Source organism: Micromonas pusilla (assembly GCF_000151265.4).
Source record: "Micromonas pusilla CCMP1545 genomic scaffold MICPUCscaffold_10, whole genome shotgun sequence".
Lineage (NCBI taxonomy): Eukaryota > Viridiplantae > Chlorophyta > Mamiellophyceae > Mamiellales > Mamiellaceae > Micromonas > Micromonas pusilla.
This window is the reverse complement of record NW_003315891.1, coordinates 335,685-356,486: the sequence shown is the minus strand read 5'-3', so window position 1 is coordinate 356,486 and position 20,802 is coordinate 335,685. Positions and strand designations below refer to the sequence as shown.

General features: G+C 70.2%; 10 protein-coding genes across 10 annotated transcripts; 2 read left to right on the top strand and 8 right to left on the bottom strand.

The window, feature by feature from the left end:
* Positions 1 to 1,277: 1,277 nt before the first annotated feature.
* MICPUCDRAFT_1575 (HlyC/CorC family) lies at positions 1,278 to 2,483 on the top strand (the record flags this gene model as incomplete). The annotated part of the gene is made up of 1 exon (XM_003061632.1): positions 1,278 to 2,483. A coding segment is annotated over one exon (1,206 nt), but the record flags the coding sequence as incomplete, so codon positions are not given.
* Positions 2,484 to 2,963: 480 nt separating this feature from the next.
* On the bottom strand, positions 2,964 to 4,112 carry MICPUCDRAFT_51103 (uncharacterized protein; the record flags this gene model as incomplete). Its single annotated transcript, XM_003061382.1, has 1 exon — positions 2,964 to 4,112. One exon carries the CDS (start codon positions 4,110 to 4,112, stop codon positions 2,964 to 2,966), a length of 1,149 nt encoding a protein of 382 aa, XP_003061428.1.
* Positions 4,113 to 4,285: 173 nt separating this feature from the next.
* MICPUCDRAFT_51102 (uncharacterized protein) lies at positions 4,286 to 5,419 on the bottom strand (the record flags this gene model as incomplete). The annotated part of the gene is made up of 1 exon (XM_003061381.1): positions 4,286 to 5,419. The coding sequence occupies one exon, from the start codon at positions 5,417 to 5,419 to the stop codon at positions 4,286 to 4,288; it is 1,134 nt and encodes a 377-aa protein (XP_003061427.1).
* A 179-nt stretch (positions 5,420 to 5,598) lies between these two features.
* MICPUCDRAFT_51101 (uncharacterized protein) lies at positions 5,599 to 5,919 on the bottom strand (the record flags this gene model as incomplete). Its single annotated transcript, XM_003061380.1, has 1 exon — positions 5,599 to 5,919. The coding sequence occupies one exon, from the start codon at positions 5,917 to 5,919 to the stop codon at positions 5,599 to 5,601; it is 321 nt and encodes a 106-aa protein (XP_003061426.1).
* A 186-nt stretch (positions 5,920 to 6,105) lies between these two features.
* Positions 6,106 to 8,282, bottom strand: MICPUCDRAFT_62897 (uncharacterized protein; the record flags this gene model as incomplete). The annotated part of the gene is made up of 3 exons (XM_003061379.1): positions 6,106 to 7,101; positions 7,291 to 7,849; positions 7,981 to 8,282. The coding sequence occupies 3 exons, from the start codon at positions 8,280 to 8,282 to the stop codon at positions 6,106 to 6,108; spliced, it is 1,857 nt and encodes a 618-aa protein (XP_003061425.1).
* Positions 8,283 to 8,596: 314 nt separating this feature from the next.
* MICPUCDRAFT_48237 (uncharacterized protein) lies at positions 8,597 to 10,330 on the bottom strand (the record flags this gene model as incomplete). The annotated part of the gene is made up of 2 exons (XM_003061378.1): positions 8,597 to 9,137; positions 9,452 to 10,330. 2 exons carry the CDS (start codon positions 10,328 to 10,330, stop codon positions 8,742 to 8,744), a joined length of 1,275 nt encoding a protein of 424 aa, XP_003061424.1. The 3' UTR covers positions 8,597 to 8,741.
* A 687-nt stretch (positions 10,331 to 11,017) lies between these two features.
* Positions 11,018 to 11,284, bottom strand: MICPUCDRAFT_9138 (uncharacterized protein; the record flags this gene model as incomplete). Its single annotated transcript, XM_003061377.1, has 1 exon — positions 11,018 to 11,284. A coding segment is annotated over one exon (267 nt), but the record flags the coding sequence as incomplete, so codon positions are not given.
* A 410-nt stretch (positions 11,285 to 11,694) lies between these two features.
* MICPUCDRAFT_8530 (uncharacterized protein) lies at positions 11,695 to 12,306 on the bottom strand (the record flags this gene model as incomplete). The annotated part of the gene is made up of 2 exons (XM_003061376.1): positions 11,695 to 12,024; positions 12,145 to 12,306. Coding segments are annotated over 2 exons (492 nt in total), but the record flags the coding sequence as incomplete, so codon positions are not given.
* Positions 12,307 to 15,198: 2,892 nt separating this feature from the next.
* On the bottom strand, positions 15,199 to 16,337 carry MICPUCDRAFT_5956 (uncharacterized protein; the record flags this gene model as incomplete). Its single annotated transcript, XM_003061375.1, has 3 exons — positions 15,199 to 15,497; positions 15,685 to 15,934; positions 16,119 to 16,337. Coding segments are annotated over 3 exons (768 nt in total), but the record flags the coding sequence as incomplete, so codon positions are not given.
* Positions 16,338 to 18,744: 2,407 nt separating this feature from the next.
* Positions 18,745 to 19,293, top strand: MICPUCDRAFT_51094 (uncharacterized protein; the record flags this gene model as incomplete). The annotated part of the gene is made up of 1 exon (XM_003061631.1): positions 18,745 to 19,293. The coding sequence occupies one exon, from the start codon at positions 18,745 to 18,747 to the stop codon at positions 19,291 to 19,293; it is 549 nt and encodes a 182-aa protein (XP_003061677.1).
* Between the last annotated feature and the right edge of the window lie 1,509 nt (positions 19,294 to 20,802).

The window sequence follows — 20,802 nt, the reverse complement described above, 5'->3', positions numbered from 1 at the left end:
ACGGAACGACGCCGTCGCGCGATCGTCTGCGCGAGCTCGCGCGCGCGTGCGAGGGTCGGATCGACGACGACGCGCTCGTCGCCGCGGCTCGATGCGTCGCGGGCGGCGGCGGCGGCGGGGAGGGGACGGAGGAGGGGGACGGAGGAGGGGGAGGGGGCGGCGACGCGCCGTCGACGTCGACGGCGACGGCGACGCGCGCGGACGCCACCGCGTTGGTGGACGGCGTCGGCGGACGCGTGTGGACCTCCTCGGCGACGCGAGAGGGCGGCGACGCGCTCGCGCGGTTTGCGCTCGCGACCGCGCCGCTCGTGCGAGGGACGGCGAGGGACGACGACGACGACGGCGACGACGGCGACGACGGAACCGAGCGCGGGCGGCTTCCGAGCGGCGCCGTCGCGCGCGCGGCGAGGGGGAAGGCGGACGGCGCGCGGTTCGCCGCCGCGCGCGGGGAGCGCGGCTACGTCGGGTACGTCGCGCGCGGGGAGGACGCGGACGGCGACGGCGTGGTCGAGCTCGCGCGCGAGGTCGCGGCTGCGGGGTAGAGGTAGAGGGTAGAGGTAGAGCTAGAGCTAGAGGTAGCGGCCGGCGTTGTTAACAGCTTGCGTCGTTTCGAGCGCGACGTCATCATCCGGGTCGACGGCTCGACGCGTCATTCCTCTTCGCGCCCCCCACGCCCTCGCGCGATGTCGCACGCGTCCGCACTCCGCGCGTCGCCGACCGCGCTGACGCCTCGGCGCGTCTCCGCGCGAGCGGCGCGGTCGGACGTCGCGACGTGGACGCGCGGCGCGCGGCGCCCCGGCGTCGTCGCGAGCGCGGCGTTCGCGGGCGAGAATTCATCACGTTCGCGCGGCGCTTCAGGGTGTAGGGCAAATCGGGCGACGACGACGACGACGCGCGCGTCGAGCGCGGCGTTCGGTCCACCGCCGCGCCTCCCCGAGCGCCGCGCGTCGCCGCGGCGCGTCGTCCTTCGACCCCGCGTCGCCGTCGTCGCCGTCGCGGCGTCGTCGTCGCGCGGCGCGCCGCCTCCCGCGAGGGAGCCGCCGTCCGCCAATCCGCCGCTCGCGGCGTGGCTCGCGACCGCGGCGCGAATCCTCGCCGCGTTCGTCGCCGCGGTCGTCGTCGCGTGCGCGCGCGCGCCCGCGGCCGCGGCGCGCGCGGCCGCGAAAGCCGCCGCGGAGACGACGGCGGCGGCGGCGACGGCGACGGCGACGATGGACCCCATCGCGGCGGCGGCGGCGCTCGGCGACGGCCCGCGGCTCATCGCGACGACGGTCGCGCTCCTGGTCGTCTACGCCTTCTTCGCCATCTCCGAGACCGCCATCACGACGCTGTGGCCGTGGAAAGTCCGCGAGATCTCCGACCAAGAGGGCCCGGACTCGCCGTTCACGCTCTTGCGCCGCGACATCAACCGGTTCCTCACCACGATCCTCATAGGGAGCACGGTGAGCGGCATCGCGAGCGCGACGGTGGCGACGGAGGCTGCGCTCACCATCTGGGGCGAGGGCGGCGTCGGACCGATGACGCTCGCGCTCACGCTCGTCACCCTCGTCTGCTGCGAGATCGCGCCCAAGTCGATCGCGGTGCAGCACGCCGCCGCGGTCGCGCGCGTCGTCATCCCGGTCATCGCGACGTTATCGCACTTTGTGTATCCGCTCGGACGGGTGTGCGCGGGGGCGGTGAATTTCGTGTTTTCGCTCTTCGGCATTCGCGGCTCCGCGGAGCCGTTCGTGTCCGAAGAGGAGCTCAAGCTCGTCTTATCCGGCGCCGCGAAGAGCGGGCAGGTGGACAGCGACGAGAGCGAGATGATCCAGAACGTCCTCGAGATGTCCGAGACGCCCGTGCGCGAGGTGATGACGCCGCTCGTGCGCGTCGTCGGCGTAGACCAGAGCGCGTCTCTGCACGAGCTCCAAAAGATTTGGCGCGAGCACCGGTACTCGCGCGTGCCGGTGTACAACGACAGGATCGATAACATCGTCGGGGTGGTGTACTCGATGCGACTGTTGGAGTACGACATGGGTGCGGAGATGCTGTCCAAGGTTTCCGTGGAGGGACTCACGCAAAAGCCGCCGTTTTACGTCCCGGAGTCCATGAGCGTGGTGAAGTTGATGCGCGAATTATTAGCGCGCAAGACGCACATGTGCATCGTCGTGAACGAGTTCGGCGGGACGATCGGGATCGCGACGTTCGAGGACTGCGTCGAGGAGATCGTCGGGGAGATTTACGACGAGACGGACGACAGAGAGCCCGCGAGCAGCGATTACGTCAGGGCGGTGAAGGGCCAAACGGACGTCTACGACGTGGACTACAGGGCGCAAGTGAGCGACCTCGGAGACGCGTTGGGGGTGGACATTCCCTCGAGCGCGTTGTACGACACCGTGGGCGGGTTCACGTGCGACTGCTTCGATAGGATACCCGCGACGGGAGAGACCATACTGATCACGTTGCCCGCGCAGACTGGGTATTTGGAAGACGACGACGACGAGAGCGACGGCGCGGACGGCGCGGCGGAGGAGGAAGAGAGAGACGGCAAGGACAAAAAAGAAAAAGAAGAGGTGACCGTGCGACCGGTGAGGATCACGGTCACGGACGGTGGGATCAAGATGGTTCGAAGCGTGCAAGTCAGGGTCAACGGCGCGGCGCTGTTGAAAACCGCGGGCGGGCAGTGGAGCGGGGACGAGGGCGATGGAGGCGGCGGCGACGAGAACAGCCGCGGCGGAGGCGGGAGCATGGAGGAAACGCCCGCGTACAGTAAGTTTCTCACCACGCCCGGGGGGAGGAGCATGACCGCGGGAGACGACGTGTACCCGGAGAGCAAAGGCCCGATCGAGACGTGGACGCCGCAGAATTAGTACTGTACTGTAGATTAAATCGAGTCGTAGGTCGTGCGCATCGGTACTGTACAAGTATCGTAAATCGCGAGAGCGCCGAATACGCGTACGCACTGTAGTCGAAGTCGACGCTGCTCACGGCGCGCGACGCTTGGACGTCAACCACTGAACGACAGCCTTGAACACCCCTCGCGACGTCTTCTCTTGCATGAAGTGATCCACGCCCGCGAGCGTCCACTGCTCGACGACGTACGCGCCGTCAGCGCCGCAGCCTTCGAACTTCGTGACGCTCACGTCGACGTCTCGCCTTCCGTCGCTCGGCAGCGAGAAGTCGTCGCCGTCGTCCGCGGCGGCTACCTCTCTCGGCAACGCGTCGCATCCAAACTTTCGCGCGAACGTGTCCACGGTCTGATCCGCGGACGGGAACGGCACGCCCGCGAAGTTGACCCCGCCGCCGATCGGGACGGTCAGATCGCCGTCGCCGTGGACGTTAAGGACGTTCGTGACGCCGTTCTCTCCGCCGCCGCCGGCGACGCACTTATCCGCGTCCGCCCACACGCCCCCCGCGAACGTCGCGACGCCGGCGAACACGTCCGCGTACTCGCACGCCATCCTGTTTGCCATGAACCCTCCGGTCGCGATCCCCATGAGGTAAATGCGCGACGTGTCGATCGCGTATCGGTCGACGACGGCGTCGACGACGGCTTTCACGAACGACGCGTCGTCGCCGCGTCCGCCCAGCTCGGGGTTGCAGCACGCGTCGCTGCCGTCCCACGCCGGGCACGCGAACGCGGGCGCGGTTCGCGCCAGCGTCGAGTTGATCCATCGCACCGTGAGCCGGTCGCCGACGTTCGGAGAGTCCTCGCCGACGTTACACAGCGCGCAGTATCGCGTCGCGTGCGGCGCGGTCGGGGTGACGTACACGAAGTCTTCCGTCTCGACGAGGTCTCGGAGACCCACCTGCGAGAGCGTCTGCTGCCGCGGCGGGGTCGTCGCGCTCGCGCGACTCCCCGTGAACGAGTACTCCTGCTGCTCCGCGTCCGGGAGGCAGAACCCGTGCAGGAACACGAGGAGCGGCTTCTTCGCGCCGGTCGGGGAGTACGACGACGGCGTGAAGACCTCGACGTCGGGCACGACGGGGATGGGGACGTTGAGTCGGACGCCCTCGAGCGGCGGCGGCGGCGTCGCGGCGCCCTGCGCGTCGACGCCTCCCGCGGAGACGCGCGGCGCGACGGACGCGGCGAAGAGGAGGACGACGACGGGAGAGAAGACGGCGGCGCGCATGGCCACGGCGGGAGGTGCGGCGCGGAGTGACGACGCGTCCCCCGGCGCGGCGCGGCGACGTCGAAACGACTCGTGACCACGAGGCGAGGCGAGGTCGCGTTTCGACCTCGTGTCGTCAAACGAACCGTGATAATAACCGCGCTACATACGAATCTACTCCTCTACTCGATCCCTCAATCCCCCCCGCCGCCGCCGGCGTCGCTCTCGAACGGCGACAGCCGGTCGCAGCTCGGCGCGTCCCCCGCGACGCGCGCGACCGGGCACTGCCCGAAACACGGCGTGTCGAACGCGGGGTCCGACTCGGGCGGCGGCGGCGTCTTTCCGAACAAAAACCGACACTCGAACGTCTCGTAATCCGGCGCGAGCGTCACGGGCAGACCGAGCTCTTCGCCGAGGAACTGCTGCGTCGGGAGCTTGCACACGTTCAGACACACGCCCGCGCAGCCGGACTCCTCGAGGACGCGGCAGCGCTCGAGCAGCACGCCCTGCTTGTACCCCGGGGGGACGTTTTGGTTTTTTTGGTTTCTTCGGTTTTTTCGGTCGTCGGCGCGCTCCCCGTTCATGCGCTTCAGAGCCTCGAACGCGTTCCCCGGCGGCGAGCTCGCGTCGTCCACCATCAGATCTTCCGGCGCGTCGATCACCCGCCCTTTCCCGACGAGCCACGGCAGCAAGTACGGCGTCACCGCCGCGGCGTGCCGCGCGACGAACCACCCCGGAAACAGCCCGAACGCGAACCGCAGCGCCGGCGCCGTCCCCGGCGGCAGCAAACTCCGCAGCACGCGACCGCCGCGCGCTTTCGCCTCCGCCGCGTTCGGCGCCTCGGACACGAGCCGCACGCATCGCGCCACGACGTCGTCGTAGTCGCCCGTGACGGCGCCGCGAACGTCGTCGCCGAGCTCCGCGGCGAGGCGCGCGTTGAAGAGCTTCAGGAAGAAGCGATCGACGGGCGAGTCGTCGTAGTGCGGCTTGGGCGTGGACGGTCCCGCGCGCTTCAGCGCGGTGGGCGGCGGCGAATGCGATATCCTTCGCGACGACGCCGCGTCGTCTCTATACCGCCGCCGCCACGGCGCGACGCTTCGCGGGGGATCCGCGCAGAGGAGACGACGCGGCCATCTGCGAACGGAACGCCGCCGATCGTTGTCGCCGCAGCTGCTCGGCACCGCGGCGATGTCGCCCCGCGATGACGTCGACGCGGACGCCGCGGACGACGCGCGGCGCGTGATGCTGCGCGCGCGCGGGGAGGGCGGCGGCGGCGGCGGCCTCGGCGCGGCGCCGCGAAGCGCGACGACCGCGGCGAGCGACGCCATCGCCGCGCGCGTCGTCGGGGGCGGGCGCGGAAGCTGTGACGTCGACGACGTCGACGACGTCGGCTTCTGTCTTCTGTAGTTCCCTCGGGCGATTCCGACGAAACAGTTCATCGGTCCGTTGAAAGGGGACGCGATCAAATGTTGAAACCGAGCGGTGGGTGAAAAACGGTGGAACGAGCCTAATAAGCTTCGGTCGGTTTTCGGATTCGGCCTCGCGCGTCGTCGTCGCCGCCGCCGCCGCCGCACACTCCCGACGGCCGCCGCGCACTCCCGACGGCCGCGGCGCGGACGACGCCGAAGACGCGGCGCATGCCGTTCACGACGTGGCACGACGCGAACGCCGCGGCGACGCCGCGCCGGTACTGGTTGGGGGCGAGGGAGTCGGGGGAAGCGCACGCCACGACGACCGGGGCAACGCCGCGCGCGTCGCCGACGACGCCGTTCCCCGCGCTCGCGTCGAGCTCGACGACGCTGTGGAAGTGCGCGATATGCCGCGGCATGTGGACGCTGAGCGCGCGCGACGTCCCGGCGACGCGCTGCCCGCGGTGCAACGTCCCGGAGGACGCGGGGGGAGAAGACGCGCGCGGCGGGGACGGGGCTGCTACGAAGCGAAAGAGAGCCGAGGTCGACCGATAAAAAACTACTGACTGTCGCTTCTCGTCTATCACTACCCGGTCCACCGTACGTCACAGTCCGTCGTACACCCGCCGCGAATTCGCGTCCGACAGCGTCTTATACGCCGTCTGCAACTTCCTAAAGTTCTTCGCCGCGCGCTTCTTCGCAGCCTCGCCCTGGTGCTTGTCCGGGTGCCACTCCATCGCCTCTCGTCGGTAGCTCGCCTTTATTTCCTCCGCGGTGGCGCTCGAGAGCTTCGACTGCAGTCCGAGCGCCTCGTAAAACCCGTCGCGGTCGCGGTCCCTCCCGCCGCGGAGACCGAACCCCTTACCGCGTCCGTGTTTACCCCCGCCATCGGGATTCTCCTTCCTCCACTCCGGTCCCCAGCGGCGCTCTTTCTCCTCGTCCCGGCGCTCTGCCTCGTCCGCGCGCGCGCGGTTGAGCAGCAACCGCTCGCGGCGCTCGTCGCGCTCGCGTCGTCGAATCCGCTGCCACGCCCAAATCGACGCCGCCCACTCCTCTCGCTTGTGCTCGTCCCAGTTCGTCTTATCCGTCTCCTTCCACCGCCCCCACTCGACGTCGTCGCGTCGCTGCTGCGTCGGCTCGTCCATCCACGCCGCGTCGACGTTCGCGCCGCCGTGTCGCGTCGCCGCGGCAAACGCGCGCTCTTCGTCGACGAGCCGCTCGCTCTCCTCCTTCTCGCGTCTGAGCCGCGGGACCTGCCGCGCGAAGATCCCGGCGAGTCCCGCGGCGGCCGCGGACGCCATCAGCGTCTGCGCGGCGAGGACGCCGACGTCCGCGCCCGCGACGAAGCTCGCGATCCCGGCGGGGACGGAGACGGCGAGCACGGAGAGCAGACGCGCTTTATCGCGGCAGAGAACGTCGTCCGAGACTCTCACCGCGCCCGTCGCGCCGCAGACGATCGCCGCGTGTTTCGAGTCGACGATCTTCCCGTCGTCGTCCATCTCGACGTCGTGCGTGAACGTCGCGACGTACGCGGGGAGTCTGACCGCGCGGACCTTGCGTCCGGGGTGCAGCTCGACGTCGAGGACGATGTCTTTCACGTCCTGAGGGTCGTTCCATACGAGCGAACGTCGGGGTGGAGTTCAAAGGCGTCAGAAGCGGAGTTGAAAGGCGTCGAGGTGTGTCGGGATTGAAACCGAAGGGTGGGCGGAGAGACACGCCGGGAAAAGTCCTTAAGGATCGGTGTTCACCACGCCGACGCGGTCGTATGGGAACCAGTGTGTGGGACGCGCCTGACACTTGTGCGACGCCAACACCAGTTTCTTCGCCTTGGCGCGCTCCGTCTCCCGGATCCTTCGGCCGGCGAGCTCCCACGCGAGCGAGCGTTTTATTCCGTAACGCTCGACGACGACGCTCCCGGGCGGTCCCGCGCCCGTCCGCGCGGCGTCGAGCGCCGCGCGTTTCGCGTCCGGCATCGGCTGCAAACGCACCGCCGCGTCCGAAGACGACGACGACGAAGACGACGATGACGACGAAGACGACGACGACTTCGACGGCGGGAACGCCCCCACGTGCGCGCCCGTCACCGCTCGCAACAGATCTCTCCTGTGCCTGAAGCTCGCGCATATCTGCGTCTCCGCCGCGTCGCTCCCGTACCGCGTCGTCCCGCCGTCCTTCCACGTCGTGATCGGCACCCACTCCGTCTTCCCGCCGCCCGCGTCGAATCCCGCCGACGCCTTGTACCGCACGCTCACGGAGACGTCGAAGACCCAGTGCGGGAGAAGCGTCGGCGTCAGCGTGGGGACGGGGCTCGCGCCGTCGCGCAGGCGGTGCGGGCGGAGCGGTTTTTGTCTGCGCGCGGCGGCGGCGGGGTGGGTTTTGGCGGAGGTGGGAGGGGTGAGGACGGGACGGGAAGGGTTCGTCGCGAGATGGGCACTCTGATGTCGCGCGTCGGCGGTTCGCGGAGGGACGCGACGACGCACCCGGCCCAGCGCTGCAGCGCTCTCCGCGCGTCCTCGGCCGTGAGCTCGAACGGGAGGCCGAGCTGGAGGGTCTCGTCGCCGCCGTAGCACGGGCGGCGCGATCGTCGGCCGCCGCCGTCGCGGTCCGCGGACGACGACGACGACGACGACGACGCGCGCCGCCTCGCCTCGCGCAGCAGCCACGATCGCGCGGTCGCGGTCGAGGCCGCGGGCGCCGCCGCGGTCCATCCCGGGCGCGGCGCGGGGCCGCGCGCGCGCGTCGCCGCCGCGACGAGCGCGCGCCGGCTCGACCCGCCGCGCATCGTGACCCTCGCGGTGTCCCGCGCCGCGAGGAGTGCGATCGAGGTCGGGACCGGACCGCAGTTAGCACTGCGCGTGCGCGTGCGCCGCGTGGCGCGAGACCCGATCGAGCGGCCGATGAGATCGCGCGAGCGCCGGTTCGCGTTTTTGGATTTCCGGGTACGGTCGAATCGACTCGCGAAGAGGCGACGGCGCTCTCGTTCTCGACGTCGCGCGGGGACGGGACGAAGAGTGAACGACGACAGATCGCGATCGAGGCGAGACGACGCGAGTGCATAGCGAGGGAACGGCGACGCGCGGAAGACGGACGGGGGGACGGTTACTTCTTTTTTTATGGTTTAGAAAAGTAAATCTCCGATGCTTTGTTGTGACCCCTCAGCCGCATCGATCGAGCGCTCTTCGTCGTGTCCTTCCTCCGAGCGCTTTCATGTATAAATATTCCCATCGCGCGTGTTCTTAAATTACGCCCTCTTCGCGCGCGTCTTCTTCTCCTTCCCCGCGAGCGCGAGCGCGTAGCAAACGCTCGTGACGCCGATGTACGCGATGGCGGGCGGCGGAATCGGCGGCCCGCTCGTCGTCGCGGGCGCGATCTTGAAGATCGGCAAGAGCATCAGCATCATCGCCATCATGAGCTGGCACACCCTGCGTCGCTCCGCGATGTTAAACTTCGAGGCGAAGTAGCACATCGCGGTGATGAAGATGTTCTTCACCGCGTCGACGTGGAACAAGTGCAAGAGGAGAGGGTTGCTCGCGATCGATTTCGGCGTCACCGCGCCGTCGACGAGCATCGAGCCGAATTCCGCGGCGCCCTTCACGAAGAACGGCGCGGTGAATACAGCGCTGACGAGCGTGTGGACCTGCAGCGCGCGGACGGTGGTCATTCCGAGAATCGCCATGATTGTTGGATTGGATGCGTGTGATGTCCGCGTGGGTGGGCGCGGTGAGGAGTGACGGTTTCGGAGAAAAACTTCTGTTCGCGTCACGAAAATAAAAAAAACGCAATTTTCACGCGCAACTGCGCGTGAAAAGATGAGCCGCCGTCGCCGGTCGGCGCCGAGGGAGGCTTCTCCCTCCGCGCTTTCGCCCATGGTCGCGCGAGTCGATGCCTCCGCGTGTGCGTGTCATTTCGGCAGTACGTTGTAGTCGTACACGTGCTAGTCGTCTACCCGACGTCGACTCCGCTCGCCGCGCGCGCGTCGCCCTCCCCGTCGTTCCCCCGCCCTCCCCCGCCGCGCCGCGACGTCGCCAACTTCTTCCGCGCGTCCATGCTCCGTATGAGCGTCATGTGCGCGCTGTAGCAGCTCGAGCACTGCCCGTCCACGTGCTTTTTCTTCACCGCCTTCGCCCGAGGCGCGAACTCGTCGAGCAACGCGCGCAGCGTCACGGGATCGCTCGCGCGTTCGAGCGTCCGCTGCACCCTCCTCCGGCTCCACGGGCACTCCGCGCTCCGCGCTCGAAAGTGCGTCGCGTCCTTCGGGTTATCCACCTCCAGCGGCGTGGACTTTCGGTTCCCGCACGCTCTCGCGCCGTCGTGGTCGAACAGCGACGTGAAGTCGTGCGACGCGTCGCACGCGATACCAGGGCATCCGATGAACCCTCGCGCCCAAGGCAACGCCTGCGCGCACACCGGCCGCGTCCGCCGACCGCCGACGACGACGATCGGTACGGGCGGGACCGGGACCGCGACCGGGACCGGGACCGGGACCACCCCCGCGGCTCCCGCGGCGTCCATCGCCGCCATCGCGTCGTCGCTCGCCGCGCGAAGCGCCGCGGGGCCGTCGACGCACAGCATCGGCGTCTTCTCGCCGCGCGCGCCGTCGACGTACAGCACCTCCGGCGGCGCCGACGCGACGTCGGCGGCGGCGGCGGCGGCGCGGCCCGCCGCCGCCGCCGTCGCCGGCCGCGTCGCCGCGGTCTTCGCGCGCTTACGCCGGGACGCGTCTTCGACCGCGCCGCCGCCCTCGCCGAGCTCGACCCTGGTCCCCTCCAGCGCGGCGGCCACCTCCGCGGCTTTGCGTCTGAGGGTCGAGGGTCCGTACGAAGCGAACATCGGGGTGGAGTTCAAAGGCGTCAGACGGAGTTGAAAGGCGTCGAGGTGTGTCGGGATTGAAAGCGAGGGGCGGGCGGGGAGAAACAAACGCCGGGAAGAAAAGTCCGTCCTCGAGGAACGGCGTGCACCACGCGGACGACGCGGTCGTATGGGGACCAGTGTGAGACAGAACGCGCCTCAGCTTCTCGCGCGTCAGCTTGGCCGCCTCCACTCTCTTCGCCGTCTTTTCACGCGCTTTTCGCTCCGTCGCCAGCGCCCTGTTCACGCGGTTCAACTCGTCCGTCTTCCCTCTCAGCTCGTCCTTCGCGAGCTTCACCGCGGCCAAGACCTCGCCTCTCTGCGCCGCTTTGTGCGCCTTCGCGACGTTCCGAACCTCGTGCTGCGCCGCGTGCGCGTCGAGCGCGTCTCTCTTCTTCGTCGTGAACTGAGGCGCGTTTGTTTCCATACGAGCGAACGTCGGGGCGGAGTTCAAAGGCGTCAGAAGCGGAGTTGAAAGGCGTCGAGGTGTGTCGGGATTGAAACCGAGCGACGGGCGGGCGGAGAGACACGCCAGCAAAAGTCCGTCCTTGAGGAACGGCGTTCACCACGCCGACGCGGTCGTATGGGGACCAGTGTGATAACGGGACGCGCCTTACACCCGGGCGCGTCGCACCGCAAGACGTCGCCGCTCTCGTGGAGCGCTTTTCTGTGATACGCCAGCGCGTTCCTCGCTCTGAACGCCTTGTCGCACCCGGGGTGAGGGCACGCGAACGGCCGCTCGTCCGTGTGCGTGCGCGTGTGCGCGGTCAGGAGTTTCTTCTCGTGGAACGCCTTCCCGCACCCCTCGTGCGCGCAGTGAAACTTGGGCGCCTCGCGGTTGTGAATCTTCTTGACGTGTTTCGCGAGATCCTGCGACCACGCGAACACCTTGCCGCATCCGGGGTGCTCGCACATCACCTTCGGTCGCGGACCATTCGCGCCGCCGTCCCTTCTCGCGTCTCTCGCGGTAGAGGTCGTCGCGCGCGCGTCGACGCCGGCGCCCGGGCCGGTCGCGACGAGTCCGAGGGGGTTCAGAGGGCCGATCGCGTGAAGGTTTTGTTCGAACGACGTTCCGCCTCGGATCCCCTCCGCGGTCAGCCCGACGTGATGGACGGGGGGGACGCCGAAGCTCCCGGGGGGGAGGAACACCGGCTGCCCGAACGGGCCGGGCTGCCCGCGGAAGTCCATCCTTCCCGCCGGGGCCCGCGCGGCGTCGAGTGGTGGTGGTCGTCGTCGTCGTTCGTTCGGCTAAATTACAACTCTATCGACGCGGACGACGCGAGACTGGAGCCACCTCACGACGACGCTTCTCCGTCGCCGGCGTCCGACCGCCGTCGACGCCCGCTCTCTCTCCGCTCCACCGCCCACGCGTACCACCACCTCAGCGCGTGATCGCGAGGCGCGACGCCCATCAGACCGTCGCAGAACATCGCGTGCGCGTCCGAGGCGTACGCGCCGACGCCGTGGAGCGACGCCGCGGGCGCCGCGAGCTTCGTCCGCGTCGAAAAAAGCCCTCCGTCGCCGCCGCCGCCGCCGCCGTTCGCTTCGAGCGCCTCCCCGCGCGGTCTCGTCGCCGCGAGGTAGTCCTCAGACAGTCGAACGAACGCCCTCGCGCGCTTGCGATGCAGCCCCAACGGCGCGAGCACGTCCTCGATCGCGTCCAACCCGGTCCTCCGCTTCGGTCGTCGCGCGCACAGCTGTGCGTCGACGGCCACCGCGGCGCCGTCCCCGCCCGCGTCGTATTGGTCGTCTCCTCCTCCTCCGCCTCCTTCTCCTCCGTCTCTCCCTAGCCTGACCGCTTCCTCAGGCGTGGGAGCTAACAAAAACAGCCGCCACAGCGCGCGGTCCACCTGCAACCGCGTCGTGCAGTTCAACAACATGCACGCGGTGAGAAGCTTCCACTCGTCCTCGAATAAAATTTCCTCGAGGAGCCCAAACGGCGACCGCGGCGGCGCCCACCACCGCTTCCCCGTCCCCGCCGCGGAGGGAGAAGCGTCGCCGCTCGTCGGGTCGTGCGCGCCGTCTCTGGCGGCGTCCGTCGGCCCGACGACGGCGACGGCGAGGGATCGCGGCGCGTCGATCGACGTTCCGTCGTCTCCCCCCGTTGAGAACGGATCCGGCGCGAGTCGAACCGGGCTCCGCGGCGCGCCCTCCCTCGCCGCGCGCAAACGCGCGCGCACCGGCTCCGTCCCGACGTCCTCGTCGCGCGCCTCCGGCCACAGCGCCGCGCGAAGAAGGTCTGTCGCGTCGTCGAGCCCGCGCGTCTCCGGCCGCGCGAGCCGCACGCCGCTGCCGCCGTGCGACGCGCGCGGCCACGACACGTTGTTGTCGACGACGCGCGGCGGCGGCGCGACTTGGCCTCTCGCCCTCGCGCCGCCGATACGCGCGTCGCGCCGCGCCGCGCCGCCGCCGCCGCCGCCGTCGTCGTCGTCCCTCCACTCGAAGTCGTCCAGCGTCTCGTTCCCGAGCCCGCCGCCTCCCGCGGCGTTGTGCGCCGCGGGCGGCGCCTTGTTCGCGTCCACGCCGAGGAAGGTCAACGCGTCCGACGCCGAGTCGAACGTCTCGCCGCTGGGGGAGACGTAGACGACGCGCCACGGGAGCGATTTCGCGCTGAGCCACCCGCCGGTCGTGCGTCCGGGGCTCTTCGCGCCGCGCGGGTCATCTTCGCGATTGTCTTCGGGCGCTTCGTCTTCGGTCTCGTTCTCTTCGTCGTCGTCGCCGCCGCCGACGTCGTCGCCGTCGTCGTCGTCGTCGTCGTCGTCGTCGCGTCCGTTTTTCTTTCTTCGCTTCGTCGGCTTCTTCGTCCTCCTCCTCCGCGGCCGCGTCTTCTTCTTCGGCGTCCCCCCGCCCCAGTCCTCTCTCGTCGCGCACCGCAGCTCCGCTCTCCACCCGTCCAGCGCGCTCGCGCTCCCGACCGCGGCGGCGAGCCGCGTCCGCAGCACGAACAGCTGCCTCGCCGCGTCGTACTCCCGGTAGTAACACAAGTGCAGGCACAGGTGGTGCGGCGACCCCGTCGCCGCCATCGTCGCGCACCGCGACCGAAGCTCGTCCATCGATCCCGCGGGCGGGTACCTCGCGAAAAGCTCCGCGTCCCTCGCCGCGGGCAGCGACGTCTTCGCCCTCGCCGCGGACGCGCGAATGGACGCCAGACCGCGAGGGTCCAACGCCTTGAACGCGTCTCGCGCCTCTCGACGCAACGCGACGAGTCGAGCCCTCGCGCGCGCCACCTCGGGCGCCCTCTGCCGCACCCTGCAGCTCGCGTTCACGTGCAGACGGTCGAGCTCCGCGATCGTCGCGGCGAGGACGCGGCCAGCCTCTCTCGCGCCGGGGCGGTCGGAGTCTTTCGCGCGCGCGAGGAGCGCGCGCGTCGCGCGCGTCGTGTTTTCGTTTTCGTCGTTTTCGTCGTCGTCGTCTTCGCCGCCGCCGCCGCCGACGACCGGGGCGACGTCCAAACACAGGACGTCGCCGCTCGCTTCCGCCTCCGCCGCGGACGCTCGCGCGCGCACGAACGCTCGGAACGGAATCAACACCGACTCCGCGGTCTCCTCGTGCTCTTTGTAGTCGCTCTTCTTCTTCGCGGCGTCCACGAACTCGAGAAGCGCGCTCTCCGCCTCCTTCGCCGCGTCTGGGAGATTCGTCGCCTTGGAGATCTTCTGCCGGCGCGTCAGCGACCGCGCGTGGGGCTTCGGTCCCGTCGACGGCGACGGCGTCGGGGACGACTTCGCGAAGAACTTCGAGACGACGACAACCTTGGACTGCGAGAGAGGCGGGCGCGGACGGACGGACGGGGACGGGGACGTGAGACGACGACGAGATCGCAAGCGGCGTCGCGCGAACGAGATTCGAATCGAAGGAGAGAGCGACGCCGACGCCGACGACGACGGTCGTCGACGCGGGCTGGACGCGACCGAATCTTCGGCCGCGACGCGCACCGAAGGAGGCGAACGCGGCTCGGGCTTCGGGACGACGACGAACGGGTCGTCGTCGCCCATGACGACCCGCGCGCCCGACGTCGACGCGCGGGGAAGTGGCGAGGCGCGTCGTTGTCGAACTGACGAGAATAAATCGCACCAACGATGAGCGCCGAGCGCGCGCCTATTTTTCGTCTACCGCCAGACGACTCGTCCCTCACGTCCGAAACCGCCCCGTGCCCGGCCTCGCCGTGGACACCGGCCGCGGCCTCGCCATCCCCAGCGGCACGGACGACGGCCGCGTCGCGCCCCCCCCGCCCGCGCCCCCCGCTCTCGCCGCCGCGACCGAGGGACCGCCGCCGCCGCCGCGCGCCCGCGACGCCGCCGCCGACGACGACCCGGACCTGCGACCTCTCGCGCCCAGCCCCGCCGCGGCGGCTCTCGCGCTCGCCGCCTCTCTCTCCCCGCCGCCGCAAACCCCCGCCGCGTGCTCTCGGTACGCGAGCAGGTGATACGCCGCGGTGTAATAGTTGTGGTCCGCGTCCGCGAGGTGCGTCACGAGGGCTTGAGGGCCGTTCCATACAAAGCGATGTCGGGGTGGAGTTGAAAGGCGTCAGGTGGAGTTGAAAGGCACCGAGGGCGGGGATTGAAAGCGAGGGATGGGCGGAGAGAAGCGCCGGGAAAAGTCCTTAAGGATCGGCGTTCACCACGCGAACGCGGTCGTATGGGGACCAGTGTATATAACGCACCGTCGCGGTCCAGACCCGCGGCGGCGAGCGACGCGACGCGCGATTCGTCCAACGCGGCGGCGCCAGCTGTACCGCCGCCGACGCGCGCGGGGTACCGCCGCGGCGCGGCGGGGTCGTCGGCACCCCCGTGCGGCACCCTGTCGGCACCCAGGGTGCCGCCCGCGCCGCCCGGACTCGCGCTCGCGTGCGCGCGCATCCACTTGCTCTCCAGCACCTGCGCGAACGTCGCGCGCTTCGCGGGGTCTACTCGCAGAATATTCGCGACGAGGTCGCGAAAGTCCCTCGCGCAGGATTCCGGCGTCGTAAACGCGCCCTTCATGATCTTCCGGCACAGCTCCTGCTTCTCCCCTTTCGGCGCGTGGAACGGCAGGTACCCGGTCACCATCGCGAAGAGCACGACGCCGGCGCTCCACACGTCCACCGGCGGGCCGTCGTACTCCCTGCGAGCGACGATCTCCGGCGCGGCGTACGACGGTGAGCCGCAGTGCACTTTTAACGGGGCGGGCGGGGTTCATCAAAGGCGTCAGAAGCGGAGTTGAAAGGCGTCGTCGAGGCGTGTCGGGATTGAAACCATCGAGGGGTGGGCGGAGAGCAACGCGCGCGGGCGAAGTCGTCAAGGATCGGCGTGCACCGCGCGAACGCGGTCGTGTGGGGACCGGCGTGAGAAAGCGCGCACCTCTCAGCCGCCGCCCCGGGGTGAGCACCGCGGAGAGCCCAAAGTCGATGATCTTCACGTTCGCGTTCGCGTCGAGGAGCACGTTCTCGAGCTTGACGTCCCGGTGCACGACGCCGTTCGCGTGGCAGTACATCAACCCCGCGCACATCTGGCGAAACATCCGCGCGGATTCGCGCTCGGAGAGGCGCTTCCGCGCGCGGACGTGATCGAGGAGGGAGCCGCCGTCGGCGTATTCCATCACGACGAACATCTTAGGGTCGTTCCATACAAAGCGATGGCGGGGTGGAGTTGAAAGGCGTCAGGTGGAGTTGAAAGGCGTCGAGGGCGGGGATTGAAAGCGAGGGATGGGCGGAGAGACACGACGGGCAAAGTCCTTAAGGAATCGCGTTCACCACGCGAACGGCGTCGTATGGGGACCAGTGTATAGAACGCACCTTGTCGATGCCGTCCACGACGTCGAACAACCGAATGATGGACTCGTGCGTGAGCCGCTTCAAGACGCGAATCTCTCGACCGACGCGCTTCCGATCGTTCACGTCCGTCAGCTTCGTCTTGTCGATCAGCTTGACCGCGGTCTTCGCGCCCGTCACCTGGTGGATCCCCGCGCGGACTTTACAAAACCCGCCCTCGCCCACCACGGCGCCGAGGAGGTACCCTGGGAGTTGCCCGCCGTCGTTGACGTCGCCGAGGTCCATGACCGGCAGCGCTCGCGTCGCGCCGCCGGCCGCCCAGGAGGCGCTGTTCCTGTTCTTCGTCGCGGACGCGCTCTGGACGCGGCGCGAGGGGTGCTCGGTGGGATGATCCGCCGCGGCCGGGACCGCAGGCGCGGCCGCGGGCGCGGGGCGCGCCGCGAAGAGGGGTCGGCTCGGCGCCGCGGATTTGGACGCCCGAGCGTCGCGTCCGCGCGTCGCCTTCGCGCCGCTCGTCGCGATCTTCTTGAACGTCTCGTCCTCCTCCTCATCGTCCTCGTCGTCGTATCCGTACGGATCGAACTCGGAGGAGGGGTCCATCCTCCGTTCGCGCGCGATCTCCGCCGCGCTCGTCCGCCGCGTCCCCCCGCCCGACGCCGACGCCGAGGCGATTCGCGCCGCGACGGGCGGCCGCGCCAGCCTCCCCGGCGACGGCGCCCACGTCACCGCTCTCGGGTCCGGGTCGACGTACTTTTGCACGCCCGAGCAGATCATCGCTTGTTCGCGGTAGCGTTTCGCGGCGTCGATCGCCGCCGCGTGCGCGGCGGCGGCGGCGGCGGAGGATCCGATCGACGTCGGCGGCGACGTCGGCGGCGGCTTCCTCGGCGACGGGTCCTTCGGAGGCGACGCCGGCGAGCGGTAGTCCAGCCGCGCGACCGCGTCCTTATCCGCGGCGGTCTGCTCCGTCGTCTGCGCGTTGCCCACCGCCGGTCTCGAACCCGCGGCGGTCGACGACAACGTCGACGACAACGACGCGCGCGCCGCCGACGACGGCCGCGCCGGCGCCGCCGACGCCGACGCCGCGCTTCCCGACCGAATCACGCCCTCGCCGACGCCGCCGATTGACGCGCGCGCGCTCGCCGCGCGCGCGCGGCTCCGCGCGGGCGCGACCGACGGCGAGTTCCACCCGCGTTCGCGCGCTTCGAGGCGGTTCGTCGCCGTCGCCGTCGCCGTCCTCAGCCCCGCGCTCGTCGGCGTCGGCGCGACCGCCGCCGGCATCCTCCGCGGCGGCGCGGGCGCCTTCACCGGCGGCGACCTCGCGCGCGTCTCCGCGACGATCGCCGCGGCCTCGCGTCGCGCTCTCGACGCCGCGAGCATGTCCTGGTACCGCGCGTCGGACGCCGCCGTCGCCGCCGCGGCGCCGCCGCCGCCGCGCGTCGGACGCTCCGCCGACTCGGGGCGGCGCGCCGCCGCCGCCGCCGCCGCCGACGCGACGCTCCGTCCGGTGCCGCCGCCGCCTCCTCCTCCCATCGCGGCGTGCGACGCGGGTCTGGACACGCCGACGACGACCGGGTGCCCCGCCATCGCCATCGACGCCGCGCGAGCGCTCCGCGACGAATCCGGCCGCCGCGCCGCCGCGTGATTTTTCAGCAACTCCGACGCCGCCGGTCGCCGCGCGGACACCGCGCTGACCGGCCGCCCGACGAAGCTCTCGCCCTTCGCGGGGATGAACGGCGGCGGCGGCGCGGCCTGGCGCGCGGGCGCGCCGGAGACCGGTCGCAGCGGTCGCTGGCGCGAACGGGGAGGGGGCGGGGGGGGGAAGGTCGGCGGCGGCGGAGGGAAACGAGACGAGACGGGACGGGCGACGGTTGGACGGGATATAATGTTTTCCGTTGACCGAGTCGAGCGCGGGGACGCGCGCGGCGCGCGCGCGACGCGCGCCGTCGCGTCGACGCCCAGGGCGCACCTGCGCTCGCGTCCCGATCGCGGACAGCGCGCGCGCGCGCGCGGTCGCGGACGCGCGGTCGCCGGGGACGCCGGGGACGCCTCTCCGCGCGTCGTCGAAATCGAACCGAAACTCTCTCGTCGCGACGGTCTTCATCCCGGGCGAGCGCGGGCCCCCCGGACCCATCGTCGTCGTCGTCGTCGCCCCTCCTCCTCCCGCGGTCGCGAACGCGGTCGCGCGCGACGTGGACGATCGCGCGCTGCTCGCGCGCGCGCGATGCGGCGCGTCCCACGCGGTGTTCTCGTCTCTCATGGCGAGCGACGACCGCGTCTCGCGCGCCGTCTGTCGTTCGTCCCGGCTATTATTGGGCACCTCCGATCTTCTCCCCGCCTATCGCAGATCCCTCCGTCCCTCGCTCAGCGCCCTCGCATCCGCGTCTCGCGGCGGCGACGAAGGCGTGGGACGGGGCGGGTGATTGCGCGCGGGGGGGGGTGACGTCGCGATTTCCACGACGCGCGCGTCGCTCTGGGGGAGGGTGGGGGAGGCAGGCGAGGCAGGCTCGAAACTGTGAGTAGAGCGGCCAGGCGCAGCCGGCCCAAACTGTCGCAACTTTGACCTGTCGGACGCTCCGAGGGAAGTCGTAGCTCTCTCTCTCTCTCGCTCTCCCCGCTCGCGCCGCCACTTCCCCTGGCGCGTCGTGGCGTCATGCCGAAGAAGAAGCGGGGTAATAACAAAGGTAAGCCGCTCGTCGAGTGGTGCGACGAGAACGGCGAGCACGGGACGAGGCTGCTCCTTGAGTACAAGGACAAGCAACGGAAGGTTGGGCAGGTTTCGTATGGGTCGAACTACAAGGCGCTGTGGAGGTGCGTCCTTTGCCGTACCGAATGGCGAACCGAGGTGCGCAGTCGCACTACAGGTAAAAACATCCATCCGACTGGTTGCCCGGAATGCAAGGTCTCCGGAGGCGCGATAAAGCATGCCACCGCGACCGACAACTTCCTCACGTGGTGCGAAGAGAACGGGCAGCTCGGGGAAAAACTTCGACTCGAGTGGTGCGACGACAACGACAAGAAGCCCACCGATGTGATGAGAGGATCGAACTACAAGGCGAAGTGGAAGTGCAGCATCGCGGAGTGCGGTCATACGTGGAAAGCGACGGTGGCCTCCCGCACGAAGAGTTTCAAACCCACCGGGTGTCCGAAGTGCCACCCGCCTTACGCCAACCTCAGAAAGCGCCAACGGAACGACGCGTGAACGCGTAGACGGATCATCGAACGCTACGCATCTACCTCATCCACACCCTCCTCATCATCATCCTCACCCTCCTCCACGTACTCCCCCCTGCGAAACACCTGCACGATGAACGACGTGCTCACGTCCATCGTCACACCCCCACCCCCACCGCCGCCGCCCTCCCCGTCGAACCACGCGGTCAACGCAGCGCGCAACCTCTCCTCCCCCCCGCCGTCGCTCTGATGAAACGCGCTCGGCCCCATGCCGACGAGATCGACGCAGTCGTCCACGCTCAGCCGCGCGACGCCGTCGACGTCGACGCCGCGCTCCTCCACGAACCCCGCGTCGGTCATCGTCGCCGTCACCCTCTCGCGCTTCCCGTCCGCGACGTCCAAAATCCTGATCCCCGCGGCTCTCAGCGTCTCCGACCGCCGCGCCTCCGCGAGGTGGCTCGCGCCCGGGGACACGACGACGCACGCGCCGTCCGCGGCGATGACGCGCAGGAGCTCGCGCGGGCGACGCGGCGCGAAGACGCTGAGGGCGACGGCGACGGACGCGGTCGCGAACGGCAGCCGGTCTTGCGCGTCGGCGACGGCGATCTCCGCGCGCGGCGCGTCGTCGTCGTCCTCGCCCTCGAGCGTCGTCGCTCGCCGCAGCGCCTTGGACGCCATCCTCGCCGCGTCCGGCGACGCGTCCAGCGCGGCGAAGCTCGCCGTGGCCGCGTCGCCGCCGCCGCGTCCGAGCGCGCGGACGACGCGGTCCAGCCAGTACCCTTCGCCGCAGCCGACGTCGACGACGAGCGGCGGCGGCGGCGACGCGACGCGAGACCGAGACGCGGCCCGCTCGCGCCGCAGCGTCTTGGCCGCGCGGGATTTGTTTTTGTTCGCCGCGAGGCGGCGCTGCCGCGGCGTCGAAGGCGTCGAAGGCGTCGGGTCGTCCGCGGCGGCGTCGTCGTTGTTAAATTCCGCCGCCGCCGCCGCCATGGCGGCTCTGCGCGCGTCGTTCGCCCTCGCCACCTCCGCCGCGACGATCTTGCACACCGCGTCCGACGCGCGCTCGTAGTGCCCCGCGCGAAGGAACCTCCCCCGCGCGCGGAGCATCGCGGGCGTATCACCCGTCGCGCGCTTCCCGCGCGCGCTCGTCCGCAGCAGATGCACGTGGCCGTCTCTCGAGACGTCGTGCGCGTGCCCGCTCGCGCATCGAAGCGTCGTGGACCCGCCGCCATTCCCGCCGCCGTCGTCGGACGCGGACGTTGGGACGACGCGCGTCATCGGCGCCGCGCAGAGCGGGCACGCGAACGCGCTCGGCGTCGGCGACGCGGTGGAGGACGACGACGAGGAAGACGACGACGACGACTTCGTAGCCGCGGTGCCGAGGACGACGAGATGACGATGAGGCCCCGGGGCGGATCGGCGTCGCGCGCGCGGTCGTCGCGCCGCCGACGCCGATCGCGCGCCGGCGCCCGCGCGCGTCCTCGGGAGACTCGCGCGCGTCGTCGTCGTCGTCGTCGCGACGCTCGTGGCGACGCGC